Below are 15097 nucleotides of genomic sequence, written 5' to 3'. Positions count from 1 at the left end.
TCCTCCCCAAGTGATGCAGAACCACACAGCTCTGTCCATGCACACTGATGTCAGTGTCCTACTTCACAGTGAGCAGGCGAGCCCTGCCTCAGTCTAGGTCAATGGATGATGCTAAGGCATTTTTACTCCAGTTGGCCTTGATACCCCTGCTGTCCCTTCTCTGTGGAGCCACACGATACACCCTTCCAGGGTGCTGTGCTCCCACGTCAGGTTCAAGTTGGGCCTCTCCGCCCTTTCCCTCCTCCATATATTGACCTTCCCTTGGAATTGGCTACTTGCCTATTCTTTCCTTCTACTCATGAATCTTTGGAAAATTAATATTGATTATTATACAAGATTCAAAGCTCTGCCACTGCCTCCACCCCCGACTTTGTTTCCATCCAAAGTTAAAGCTTCAGTATGACTTTCGAGGCCAGACAAAAGGAATTTTATAGTCCACACTGGAAAACAGAGCAAAATCTGGCTTATCTGAGGCTTGGGAGACAAGTTCAATAAAACCCAGAGTCTTATACAACCACCTGTCACTTGCTTCTGTTTCCCTCATGTTAAAGGAGCTTGCTCAGCCATGCTGTGAGGGGCCTGCAGGTCCCAGGTCTCACTGTGTGTGAGGGACAGGCAGGCCTGGGGATTGACTGTGTGTGGAGAGGGGAGGGGGTCAGGCAGGCCAGGGGATTTGGCTGTGTGTGTATGAGGGTCAGACAGGCCAGGATATGTGTTTGTGGTGTGTGGTGTGTGGTATGTGGTGTGTGTGTGTGTGTGTGTGTATGTGTGTGTGTGACAGACAGGCCTGGGGTCTCTGTGTGTGTGTGTGTGTGTGTTGTATGTGTGTGTGTGTATCAGAGATAGGCAGGCTGGAGGTCTGGTTGTGTATGTGTGTAACAGGCAGGTCTAGGATCAGATGGAGGGGGGCCAGGGAGGCCAGGTAGGAGGTTGGGATTTGTGTAAGGGACAGGCAGGCCTGGGGTAGGGCTATGTGTGTGGGAGGGATAGGCAGACCCAGGGCTGAGCTGTGTGTTTAGAAGGGGCTGAATGACTGCGACAGGTTTGTCATATACACTATAATTCTCATTAGACTTTTATGCATACAATTAAAAGCTGTTTTTTTGAGATAGTTATTATTCTCAGAACTTTGTTTTTCTGGAAACTTGGGTTTTCTATGTAAAATACATTTTAAAGGAATAGCTTTCCTTTTGTACTTCAATCAGTTGTCAAAGCAATGACCGAGCTCAGTCCTGAAGGGAAAATGTGAGGGAAACAGTATTTTCGGGGATGTCACTAATATGTTCCTTGAGAACCTAATATTAGTTTAAAAGTTATTTGAAGCCCAGGAATAAAAGTAGTAAATTTATAAATATAATACAGACATAAATATCCCTAACATGATAAGAACGGCAGAACTAAAGCCTTCCACGCGGATGCTCGCAGTGACATGATTGATGTGTATGGATGACACAGGGAAGGAAGAGATTACATGGACCTTAGGACGAACAGTTGAGGATGAGAGCCTGGAAAATGCTCGCCGTGGTATTTAATATTCATTTCTTAGCGTCCTGCTTTGTAATCTAGAAGAACAAAGATAATTTATTGTTGTAATAACAATACTCTGGGGTAGCCAAGAGTTGCTAAGTCCATCTAGATCTGTGGAAACCCCAGCAGTAATGTGTGGGGAGGCTCTGTGGGCACCTGGCCATTAGCGAGCACCATCTTCTGTGTGGATGGCAGCACTGACCCATTTAAAATATGGCACCTAATCTAAAAGGTAGCCTTTAGATTGTCATTTGATAGAGGGGATTTTCTATGTTATCGGCTTTGCTTTTTCTCAAATTTCGATTCCTAAGCGACTTCCCTATCATGCTTATTTTAATTTAGCTGCTCATGCAAACGCTCTACATTTAAGAGAAGGGCAGGAAGCTATCCCGCTGCTGCCACAGAAAGAATGTGCACTCGGCATTGCTCACCACAGACAGGCCACAGAACACTTCGGGAACGTGCAGCGTGAATATTCAAAAATGGCAAGATGGGGAGGGACACAGAACAGATAAGGGAGACTTGTCATTTTTAGCTTCGTGGTCTTTTATTCTTGCTTGGATATTCATCTCTGTCATAAATGTTTCTATCTATCTATCTATCTATCTTCAAACCATCTATAAACTGTTCTTCAAATGTTAACGTCCTTGGAAAAACACCAAGATTTAAGACACGTGCTCTCATTTACTTATCTGCCTGGTTAAGTTTAGGTCTTACAGGCTTGGTGCTGTGTTGCTCAGACTGCCTCCAACCTAGGCAAGGTGTTTGTGTTCATGGTGGTGTGCCGGGCCTCCTGAAGTCTTCAGTCCACCCACTGGGAAGTTTACCCAACTGTGGTTATTTCAGTCTGAGTTCAAATTTGTTGCTTTCTGGGTCTGGGACACTGAATTCATTATACACTTCTTTTCTTCATTTCAGAAAACTCCAAGATGGAATGCAAGGAAGGAAGCTCTTCCCTTGCTGCCAATATTGAAAGGCTAAGAACTTTACACACACCATTGCACAAATAGGTTGGTGAGTTCAGAGGGCGGGCTGTGCTGCAGAGGGAGGGGTGTCATGCTTTGTGCCGAGGTCTCTGCAGCTCTCACCTGCTTCTATGGAATATATGAGCTCTGCATTTTCCCCTTTGTCTTTGTCCAGAGCTGTCACTTGTAGAACAACTGATCCCAGGGCAGCTGATTCGAACACCGATGCTTCATACAGTGGATTGGTAAAGTATGGGCTGTGATCGTTAGCATCCTCCACGTTCACAATGACTCGGGCCAAGTTTCTTCGGTAAGGAAATTCCTGATCTCTGACCTTTAGGCAAAATATAAGAAGCAGCAGGACTAAAAACTTGAATCTCAAAGAACTCACATGGCTATGTTTGCTGAGAAAACAAAATGAGATCATGCATGCAAAGTGCTTGACCCAGGCTTGCACAACTAGAAAGCACTCAACAGTGGTATGACAGGAGACGGGGCGGGGGCATTGAGAGATGTTAAGATTAGGAGCCATCTGAGAGCAGGGCAGTAGCATCTCTCTTGTTCCACTGGATGCCTGGTCTAAGATGACCTTGGTACCACAAACCCAATTCTCTCATTTAGTTTCCATAGTCATTTATTCCTTGTTATATGCTTAAATTCAGTCATGGAATGGTAGACAGAGATTCTTCTAAGGAATGAGATTAATGATACAGTATTGTTACATTCATTCATTCATTCATTCATTCAACTAACATTTATTGCTATCTGTGATGTCAGGTTCATGGCATACTTAGAGTGGTTCAGTAGTGAACTAGACGGTCTCTACCTTCACGAAGATTAGAATATTTGAAATGGGTGATACAGGCAAGCCATAGAAAGGCATAATACCAAGCAGTTAAATGCCAGCATGGGATATACATTTAAAGGCCCTCATTGTGAGTGCAAAGAGGAACATAACCTAACATTCAACTTCCTGGAAGACAGAGCGAGGAGAAGGAATAACATGAAGGTGGTGGTGACAAGGGAGCAGAGCCCAGAGCTGCTAGAGAACCTTGACCACCAGAAAGATGCATTCAACTACAACTTCTAAGACCCCTCGGTGTGATTTTTCCAGACAAATTTGATTAATGATTTTAAAATTAACCTGAATTGCACATGGCAAAAGCTTATAAATAATCTATTCTTTATCCATGTGGCTCTGTTATTATTTGACATATTGTTAATTGAATTAATACCCTTGCTTTGTTCAGTTTTAAGCTGCATCACTCCAGAGAAATGTGAAAACATTGGGCCATATACACAAGGAACTCTCAATGAGAAAAGTGTTTTCATGACTGTACATGGAAGGAATGAGCAGGTGAGGCTTGGAAGAAGGTGGCCTAAAGCGGTCTTTGTTCTAAGCATATAACTACACAAATGATGAACGGTGGGCAACCAAACCGATTTTTCAGTTTGCTGAGGGAAGGATGAACAGAAAAGACTTGGAAAAAATGAGAATGAATTTTCACCACTGTGAGTCTTCTGTTTCTAAAATACCATGTAAATATCATCATGGTCAGTATGCTATAATGGAGCTCTATTGCTTGGCCATCCACACCCAAGAATACAACTGAACTCTACTTGGAGATTTTTTTTGTTATTGTTGTTGAATGAATTGAACACTAGACCAAAGAGTGTGAGGACTTTGTCTATCTCAGTACTTGTGAGATTGCTTTCTGTGTATTATGTGCTCAAGAATATTTGTGAATGAATGAATGAATAAATGAATGAGTGGGTATAGTAGTGAACCAGGCAGCCTCTGGGAACTGCTCATCTGTCTCCTGGGGTCTTAAGTGGCAACTATAGCTGAGGGCATGGCGTTCAAGCTGCCTCTTGTCCAGAAGATTCCAATGAAGGAAAAAGTTGTTACTGTTGTGAATGACTTGGGAATTCATAGACTTAGGCATCTCACACTCAATCAGTGCAGGAGATTAAATCATGGCCAGCCTTCCTGTTCTTCAGGAGTGTGATAGGGGCCCTGATAGGCTGAGGCTGTGCACGCCAGTGTTGTTCTGGGCTTATTACAGGGACAGATTATAGGCCATAAGGGAATCAATGATCATTCTCACTCATCTTTCTTATTCACTGGACGGATTACCAAAAACCTCACTTGAAATGCAAAGCCACTTCTACATAATTTGAAGGAAGGCATGTTCAATTCTTTTGGGGTCACCAGTATTACCCATAGGTCCAACACCAATGAAATACATCATAAATTGATGTGGGTTGAGAGAACAGTTGACCTTGTGAAGAACTTCTCAAGGGGCTTGCTTCTTTCAAACTTTCCCACACAACCATCTGGCTCTAAAAAAAACCCCCTGAGTTGGGAACATTGTCTGTTGCTTTCTTCTCTAAACCATCTGTCAGCAGCATTTTCTGAGTAGCCAACATCTGCAGAATTAATCTAATATTTCAGGTTGACAAAAACTTTGGAGTTACTTTGTCAGAAGAGCAACTCCTTGACTGAAATGCAAAGACAAAGTGGAATGTTCCCTGACAGCGCAAAGGCTAGATTTACAGACTTTAAGGGCTCTGGTTTTCTGAAGACTGAGGTATATATGCCCTGGCTGGTAAATGGTTCTGTCAGGAGACAAAAATTATGAGTCTGGTCCTACCATTATGTTGAGGATGTGCTTGTCCTGGGCCTCGTGATCCAGCCTTTCGGCAGTGTAGAGTACGCCTGTGTTGGGGTCCATCCGGAATTTCCTCATGCTGATGGCGTCGATGCTACTGTGGATGGTGTAGCTCAGCTTATGTTTCTCGTCTCTGTCTGTGGCCTCAATCTGCAGTATCTCGGTATCAGGAAGCACATCCTCAGAAATTGTCACATCATAATGTGGCTGGGAGAATTCAGGGCCATTATCGTTATTATCCAGCACTTTGATAAACACCTGCAGTCAAAGGAAGACAGGAGGGATAAGGAACCCCAGTGCATTCGCTGCTAATGGAAGAGGTCACCTTTTTATTTCCTCTCTCTTTGGATCCTTGCATCCTAGCTTTTAGCAGCAATCTCAACATAGAGCAAGCTCTCTTATAAAATCATTCTGACGGTAAGTAGCTCACAACAAACCAGCAGTTCACAGTAACAGCAACATCAATTACGATTGGATCTGTAATCTCATTAATAAATGGACAGCTGAGGTAGCCATGAGACGTGGTAATTCCACAGACCAATCTGAGGCACAATGTGAATGATTAGAAGGTGGCCTTCATGTGGAGGTTTCTGTTACTTAAAGTCTTATCTGTATGCCATTTCTGTTGGTGGACTAGCAACAGCAGTGCTGGGAGGGATGAATCTTGGTCAGTTTGACTGCATCAGAAATCTCTTAGGAGACATGTATCTTCTAGATACAGCTTTGAGGGTTTTTCTAGAGGTTTAACTAATGATGGAAGATACGTCTTGAACTTTAGTGCCAGCATCCTGTGTGCTGGGGTGCCAGATTGAATACAAAAGAAAGGAGAAGAAAGCAAGCTAATTAGTGACCTCACACACCTGCAGTCATGTTTCCCTGTCATAGTGGGATGCATTCACTTGACATATAAAGAAAAATAAACCCTTAAGTTTTTTTTTTTTGCCAGGTTTATCTTTTACAACAGCGAACAAAGCAATTACTACAAGGTGGGGAGAAATCAAGGTTAGGCAGGGAGAAGGAAGGCGGGGATGAGGTGAGCTGGATGCCATCGGAGCTTCTCAGCCCCCATAGCACCACCCTGAGCTTGTTCTCTGAGAGACGACTAGCCAAAAGCTTGCTCAGATAGCTCCAGTATGAAGCTACCATTGTTTCTTCATGAGGTCCCTTGTTATGGAATCTTCTGGGCAGGTAGAGAAGTACACCATTAATCACTTAGCTTTGACAGCCATCAGTGGCTTCAACTGTCTTGCTAATCATCCCCACCTGCCACCCAGACTGTTTTGAAGCAAATCACAGCTATCATTTCAGTATGCATTTCTAACGGGCAGGGACTCCTAGAATAAATAAAGTCATGTGTACAAATATCTACCACAGCATTATTGTCCCTAACTCGAAAAACAAAGCAAAAACAGCCCCAGGAATTCTTTAATGTTAAATGTGCAATCTATGCTAGTATTTCTGTTAAATATGCTGTGTGTGCATATATAAACTTCTTATAATCACAATATAAAGGTTCAAGCATTGCATTCAATGTGTACTTTCACATTTTAATTTACAGAAGTTTCCTCTCCCTCTGTAAATTTTCCTGATTCTCTTCCCCATGCTGATTATTGCTGTGGAAGAGACTGAGATTTTTTTTTTCTGTTTAGTTCCCAGTCTGAATTTTGCTTGCAGCATCCCTGTGGCTTTTCTCTACACGATATGTCCTCATATTTGTTATAAATTTGTAGAGCGGTCTAGGAGGCATGGTGTGATTCCAGTTCAATTTCCTTTCTAGTTTTACTTACTTTTATAAGCATCGGTCTTGAGTGACACATGCTTCTTCTGAAGATGTACCCTATCTGGCTTTGTCTTTCATACTACGATACCCGCAGCCATTGGTGATCATTAAAGACTAATCTATTCATACAATGTTTAATGTTCCGATTCTATGACCCCTGTCTTGTTTGTTATCTCTCCTTTCCATGCTGGAATGTTGACCAGCTTGATCTTGTCCGGGTGACCACAACTACTCTGAATTCATGGGTGCCCACAGTTGTCGTACCCAGAAGGCAGTGTCCACTCTAGTCCCGCCCAGCCTCTGGCTCCTTCCATCCTTCACTCTCATCTTTATGATACTCACTGAGCAATGACCAGTGTAAAGGGTGATGCAGGTGTGCCATTCATGACTGAGCACCGTGCTGACACTCAGCCCAAGGCTGATAGGGTTTCTAGCACAAGGAAAGGAAGAAATTCACCCTTGGGTACCCTAGCCAGCTTGATCATATTTGACTGTCCTATTTGTTGAAGCGTTATTGTTTACTGCATTGTCATAGTCTCTCCTTGGCCAGAAGGATTGTCTTTAGGTTGGTGCTTGAGTTTCTCTGACACAATCCTGGTATTCGTTGAATTCCCCTCCCCTTTCTTCTTTTCTCACTCCTTTCCTCCCTTTTTTGATTGATTGATTGATTGATTGATTTTGATGAGGAAGGAACTGAACCTAGGACCTTGCTGCCCTAAGTCAACACTTTGCGAAAGAACTGCATTCCCAGCCAGCTCCCTTGTTCTCTGATAATTGCAGATGGCATTATTTTCAGAGTTGTCTTGAACCTTTTCTATTCTATTCTTGAATTATCCATTGCTCCAAAAGTCGGCATCTCTCTCCATTTCTTTCTTTTGTTAGAAATGATATTTGGAGATTACAGTCTGGTACTGGGAATTCTTCTTAGTCGATTGACTTCAGCTTTGCTCTCATTCATTGGACAAAATTAGAAAAGAATTTAAAAAGCCATCAAATTTTAATGAATTCACAAATATGTTTCCAATTGTAGTGATTTTACTTGGTGTCATTGTTTCTGCATTTGTTTTATTCTTCCTCTGAAGTGGACATTTTTTATAATTAGTCATTGTTTTGTTTTAAATATGAGTGCAAAGGACTCTGGATAACAAAGCTAGCATTTCTCTTGTAGTTATTCAGAACAAGTTGGTGCTGTGTTTTAGCTCTCTTCTTCCTGAGATGAATCTCCAAGGAGGAACCCGAAGTTGAATGAGATGATGAACCTCCGTTAACATATTCTCCTCCAGAACTGGATTGTCATGTGGGATAATTTGCTTCCATTTATTTCCATATTTTAGAACTTCTTTTTAAAGGACAGACAATGACTTATGATCTGAACCAATAAAGAGTGTCCAGGGTGTTACTTTAAAGCAGCACCTTGCTGATTTATGAAGAAATCCTGTGGACTTGGTTATGAAACCTAGACAAGCTCACAGAAGACAGCATTGGGGCAGCCAGATTCCTTCCGGTACCAAGCGAGCTCATCCCTGAGTATGCTCAGCTTAAAGTTTGTGTTAAAGAAGAAAAGATGTCAACTATGGTTGGAACAGGTTTAAGTATCATATTTGCTTTTTCAGCATTTAATTTCTGGGTTTTTTTGTCATTTTAAAACCATACCAAGTATTTTTGTAGAAATTTAGGTTCTCAATGAGTAGGTCGTGAAAACGCCATGAAGGTATGTGGAGAATTGTTGGGAAGAAGAAACGCAAAGTGAGTGGGAGGGGAAAGGAGGGGGTGGGGTGGATATGATTAAAATAGTTTATATTTTTATTAGACTATTGAAGAAAATTTAAAGAAATTTGGCTTCCCTACTGTAGACAACTTCTATCAAAAAACAGATGGTTTCTCATCTCTTTTTCAATGTAGTGATACTATATATATTTTCCCTACCACTTTGTATTAGCAATTACAATGAACAGAAGATGCCCCTTGTTCCCAAGTGTCTGGAGACAGTTTTTGGTGGTATCCAGTGGGTATAGGACAGAACTGCTTGCTGCTCATGGCTCGGGCAGTGTTGAGGACCCCGCTTGATATCCTGAAGATAAATTGGCCACACGGAAAGAAATGTTCTTCCAGGGAGCATCATGGTCAGTCATCCTTTACGGACTCATTAAGCTTTTTCTATTATTTGTTCATAGAGTATGTAAAGAAAATGAATGTGCCTATGTCTCTTATTAATTTCTCTGGCATACAGTCCTGTCCTCACATTAGGAGAGTTGTTTGATGAAATATTTCTGCGTTCCACTCTTCCAAGGGTTCATCAATGTGCATTCCTACATGTATGCAAGAATGACGCTCCAACCTTGCCAGCAAGGTTTGTGGGAAGACTTGGCGCCGTTGCCAGCTTGCTAGATGGAAGTGGCACCTTAGCGTTGTTTTCATCTGCACGCCCCTCCTAGGAGCGAGGCTGAACATTGGCTCTTACGCTACAGAGCCTTTTGCGTTTCTTTCTCTGTTAAACTGCTTATGACAGTTCATTCTTCTGCGGGCTAGAAAGTTTACCCTCCTTTTTTGCTTTTGGAAACTCAGTGATATAAATGACAACGTTGTGCTAAATTCTGTCGTGGGCTTTATTCTGGGTGCAAGTTTCTTTGGCATGCCACGTAGAAGGAAAGGCACCCAGCGTTTCGTATGTTGTTTCTGGGTGGTGAGGCATTTTCAAATATTTCCCATTTTCCATGATGCAGATGAACACATGCAGCACTTACAGGTGGCATTTGCGTGTTTTCCTTTTTTTATCACTTTCCTTTCTGGTGCACTGGGAATTCTTCCTTCAATAATATGTGAGGCCAAGCAAGATCCAGTTTCATTTTCTCTACATGGTCTGCATTTCTTTCTGCATCTTTAGGGATGGATGTGAAACTAGAGGTGGTCTTACGTTTTCCTTTATAATTCTTCTGACTTGGAGCGGGATTTTGCCTGGTTGCCCTGTGTCTTACAACACAGTTTTACGTGGCAGTGGGTGTGGCACCTGTTCTTGTCTTATTCCTGACTAACAGGAACACCACTAATGATTTTTCCATTTCACTGTATCTTCACATGTGACTGCATTCTAGAAAATATTGACTTTTTCCAAATAAATATACCCAGACATACTACCCTGACAAATAGCTGCACAGCTGCCTACAGTGATTGAGATGCGGTTTGCTGAGTGGGGTGGTAGCCACTTTATCATGCCTGTGGCACGTCCATTTTCACTCAGAAGAGACACTGGCAGGGGCAAGCTTTGTGCCCTAGCTTGTACTTGCAAAAACAGTTGAAAAGTGTGCCAAAGAGTTTGCGGTATTGTTTTTATCTTTAATGTATTTGCAAAACCATATTGTATTCTTTGAATGCCAGTTCTTTAAAAAGTTCAAGTAACTTAGTCAAGATGCTAAAATATTTGTTTTTAGAGTGGCAGTTACATCAACAGATGTAAAAGCCTTTCTGGCCAGCAAGCTGCCCTGACCTTCATGAAGTTTCAAAGCTGATGTGATCTTGAAATGCTTGCCTCTTTCTGCTTGCTTTGTCCTGAACCTAATCTACAGTCAGAACAAGTGTTCCTCTGTAAAAGACTTCCTTCTCCTCATTTGCTTTTTATTTCCCACAGTTGGGGCCATTTGTGAGCTCCTGAACTAACAAAGCAAAGTAACTCTCAAAGATGTTGTGTTCAAAATGGTAATTGAAAAGCTTACAAAAGCACAAAGGACTCAAGGCAGGAGGGAACCCAGCCTTGGGAAGTATCTCCAGGGCTGGTTCAATGATGCCCCCCACAAACATGTTGCCTTCCACAAGCTCCTCAAAGCTAAGTCTGGGAAGGTGCCAAAGCCCTGCTTTCCAAAGGCTCATGGTAGAACAGTTCGTGGGGGTGAATTGTTGGGCAAGACCAATTAAGTCCTAAATTACTGGAATTCTGCTCTGCTTCTGCTGGCGTTTCTAAGACATATTTAAAACATCTTTTCCAGGGGAAAAGTCCCTCACGTTCTTTTCAAACGTGTGAATTTTATTTTGGAATGTATGAGTAGAAAACTTATATCATGCTTGCTTCCTGTATAGAAACGTGCGTCGTATTTGCTCCTTAGTCTCTGTTATATCTGGTTCTTCAGTGGAGAACAGTGTTAAAGGATGTGGCCAAAGTCACAGGAGCAAGGTCGGAGTCAATTCTCCTTTCTTCAGAGCCAGTTCTGTATTCATTCATGATCATTCTCATGTGCACTTAGCTTACATATACATTAAAAATAAATTTACACGGTATATATGTGAACACGTGTGTATAACTCTCACGTTTTTTGCTATAGAGAAACACTAGCTCATGAAACATAACTGGCATAGCTGTTTTCATCTCGGGAACATTAATCACAAAATTATTTTAATAGAATGGTCCCCGATACCTTGAAAATGGGAATCTATTTTCAAAAATTAATTTTCATAAAGTGCCAGGATAGATCTACTACCTATACTGAAATTTTATCATTCTTTGTTTCGTTTTTTTTCTTTTAAGGAATGGTATTTTAACAATATGCAGCTGGCTCTCTTTGGCTCGGTCTTACTCTAACTAAACACCAGAGGAACATTGTGGCCAGCGCTGTCTTCACATGTTAGAGGCAAATGACGTTACACTAACATGGAAGTACGCAAACTCTAGGTGGGAGGAGAGCTTTCTGAGACGTCTCCTGAGCTAACAAACATCTTTAGCATCTGAAGCATCTGTGGATGGAGAAAAGGATCAAGATAGATGACACATTTTCATGGTAAAATCTGTCCTAAGTGAGCAGGGCAGTGAGGGACTCGAAGCAGCCTTAGTGGTGCAATCCGCAGGGTGGGGTTCAAGTCTAAGTTTGGGAATCTGGTCATAGCTCTTCCTCACTCCACGCCAGTCATTGCAGGCCACACTCAAGTAGCTGCTTATTAGAGCTGGAGAGTTTGGGAAGATATGGAAGGAGATGTTTAATGTCAGGCTTGCTTGTAGAGCCACAATTATGAGCTTGCTCTTCTAGCTTTACAAACACAAAGCATGCCCTGAATAAGAAAAAGATATTAAAAATCGCACACTCTTTAGTAAAAGGTGAAATATTTTTACAATCTGGAGAAGGGCAGAATGGGAGAGGGGAGGAAGGAAGGAGAATGGGAGAAAATGTGTAGCTCAATAAAAACAAACAAATCACATATCTCAAGTCTCTGAAGCAAATCAACATAGCTTTTAGATTACTATTTGGCCAAGATTATCTCTGTTTTCCTTCACATATAACAATAAAGGTCTCTCATGTCATTTATAGCTATCAGGTATGTTTCAATTTAAAGTTGAGTATCAGATTGTATTAATAAAGTCTGTATGCGTTCAGCACGTGATAGTTCCAAGAACCTTCTCATCTTCAGTATTACAACAATCTATGAAGCACGTAGGATTCTTTCACAGAGAAGAAGACTGAGTCTTAGGCAGAGTGAATGAGCTGCCTTCCACGGGAATACACACAGGTCAAGGGCCAACTTGGACTTGTGCCACTCAATTCTGGCTCAATACTTTTTCACTGTACAATATACAATTTCCCTACTGGATGAAGTTGCATATTTTGTAGCCATAAACATATACAGGAATGTTTTACAAATAACATGTTTTTGCAAAGGAAGAAATGGGCTTGCATCTCTTTCCTGTGAACCCAAGCAGTCATTTAACCAGTCTGGGTCTCTATTTCTCCCTGAAAAAGAATGATAATAACTCCAGATTCAACTTTCCCAAGGTTACTGGGAAATAGACATTCCTAATGAGACTTGTTGAGTCTCACTATGAAAACATCTAGTTTTATATATTTGTATGCCTTTTCATCCATGAACCTTTGGGAGAGCCATGTTCTACATTGTTTTCTATTTTTCTATGAAGATGCAGTAGCTCTGACTGATTTGGCAGATGTACAGAGAGTATTGTGAATCATCCTTAGCAACATAAGTCTTGGGTTTGAAGCTATGCTAAGAGGAGGCCGGACCTAGGATAGCTAGGAGGCAGTCTGAAGAATACAGGTATTGTATTTCCCAGGAGACCAACTTAAATAGGTGTGTTCCTGCCTTAGAACAGACTCTGAAGGCTTAATATTGCCTTTGAGAGCTGGCACAGTACAGTGGATGAAAGAGCAGGCTCTGGTGCCTGCCTGTGTGGGTCTGAGTTCAAGTTCTCCTCAAACCACTTGACATTGCATTGGGCCTTTGACCTAAACAGTAAACTGTAAATCCCAGTAGTCAATGTGTTTCATATTTCTGGCACATAAGTCATTACCAACTTCGATAAATTAGGTGTTAACATAACACCTGGTATTATCATTATCTCATAGATCTGAATACCGAGGTCAAGGCCAAACTCAAAGGGTTGACATAGAAACATTCGTTTTTAAATATTCTCTTTCCTCATTCAGGCTCAATATAGTGCCATCTGGTTATGAGACTGGGGTCCTTGTTTCCTTACTGGATCCCCAACATCTTGAGGCCCTAGATATTCAAATTGTCTCAGATCTGCCTTGCACTGGATTCTCTGTCCTGTCCCTTTCCTTCCTTTCCAATTCCAGCTGGGAAAAGTTGGCGGTCAAGTCTTTGCTAGTAGATAGGTCCTTTGTGGAGACCATTGATCTTAATTATATCTTATATCTCTTAAATCCCTTCTGCTGAGTTATGTAATACATCAAGATTCTAAAGTGGACATCTAGAGTATGGATATTTTTGGAGGGGAGGTGGGATATACCAATTCTGTCTATAATGAGTATTTTTAGTACCTGCTTAAAAAAGTCATTATGAAAGTTGAGGGATCTACCCATCTTTACTAGTGGAAGCCAATTTAAGTAGCCTCTGGTCCCCCTTTAAATGACTCCATGAATCTTTAGTAGGATAAAGTGACCAACAGTCTTGCCCTAACTTGTTAGCTATCTCAATAAAGCATCTTAGCTCTTTTCTATTGCAAATGGAAGTGTATTGTCTGGGAACCAGGGCAGGGATCCACTTAAACTTCTATAATTCGACTTAGGTTGGGATAGATGGTGACTCCTTGTTGGCGTTTCAGTCCATTCTCTGTGTGCCCCCCACTACCTGTATACTTTCCAGTCCTGTTGCTTATGACTACCAGGGATCCTGAGATTCTTCATCTTTGCCTGAAGCAGACCGTCCAGAGACAGTTTCTCTCTTTCATCCTTCCCTTTCAATGCAGACTTCCTTTCTCATCTCTGGCTTTCTAAGACGATATGGGAATCACTTCCATACTGTGTTGTAATATGAAAAGAACAATGACATCCTTTGTCAAAACCTGCAGTTTCATGCAGAAGTGTCTGTCCACCTCATCAGGTGGCTTCTGCACATGTCGATTGCTTTGGTTTCCTATTTTGTTCCTTGGTATCTTTGTAATGTGAAATGCACAGGTTCCTTTACAGGCTGTACTCAGCCTGGGCAATCCTCAGAAAGAAGGGATATTTATGTAGCTTCAGATTCTGTAGCTCGGAGGCACAGGAATCTGTGAGAGTCAGAAGAGCGGGACGAGACTGAAGACGAAGTGAGGTTTCATGTTGACACTGAATCCCTGAGGCTCTGATTTATTTGATATTTGTGAAGTAAAATTCAACATGTTGTTTATGGCTGCTGAGAAGCCCATGTCCTACTGTGTTTTACGATGTCATGTGAACAAAGGAGAGATAAATGCCCCATGGAGCTCTGAACAGGTGGCCTGGAAACTCCAGGACATTAACGTTACATGGAGAAAGGTGTCTGTTTGGTGGTAGAGTCATTGCATTGTCTAAAGTCATGGATTTGAGTGCATTTTAGTAGTTTCTAAAGATGTCTAGAATGCTCTGTTTATTTCCAAAACACTCTTTTGTTCAAATATGCCTGACGCTGTTGCAGAGAACTGTTCCTGCTGCCATGTTCAGGAAGTCTGGGCTGACCAACTCTGGTAAACAGACAGGTTCAACACTGCCGCGGCCTTCCGCTGGCCGTGGTCTTGATGAGGACACAGTGCGTGCTTTGGAAGCTGAGCTCTCATTCCTTAAGGGCATGGTTCCTGAGAAGAGCATGACATGGGTTTTTTTGACAAGAAAAATCTCATGATGTCCTTTATTAACCTCTTTAATTTGCTCTTGCTAAGGGGACCTACAAGTTCACCCCAATTC

The 15097-nt window shown here is 41.9% G+C and overlaps 1 protein-coding gene across 3 annotated transcripts in view; it reads right to left on the bottom strand.

Moving 5' to 3' along the window:
* Positions 1 to 15097, bottom strand: part of Fat3 (FAT atypical cadherin 3) — a 459541-nt gene that overhangs the window by 92925 nt on the left and 351519 nt on the right. For all 3 annotated transcript variants that reach the window (XM_085689898.2, XM_087905857.1, XM_085689900.2), the window contains exons 7-8: positions 5147 to 5422; positions 2616 to 2826 (exon numbers count right to left, since the gene is read on the bottom strand). In XM_085689898.2, coding sequence (XP_085546024.2) covers positions 2616 to 2826; positions 5147 to 5422 — 487 coding nt within the window. The remainder of the gene's footprint in view (positions 1 to 2615; positions 2827 to 5146; positions 5423 to 15097) is intronic.

This window comes from Myodes glareolus, chromosome 4, assembly GCF_982192425.1.
Source record: "Myodes glareolus chromosome 4, mMyoGla1.1, whole genome shotgun sequence".
In the NCBI taxonomy this organism is placed as follows: Eukaryota; Metazoa; Chordata; class Mammalia; order Rodentia; family Cricetidae; genus Myodes; species Myodes glareolus.
The sequence above is the reverse complement of the archived record's forward strand: the minus strand, read 5'-3'. Positions and strand labels throughout refer to the sequence as shown.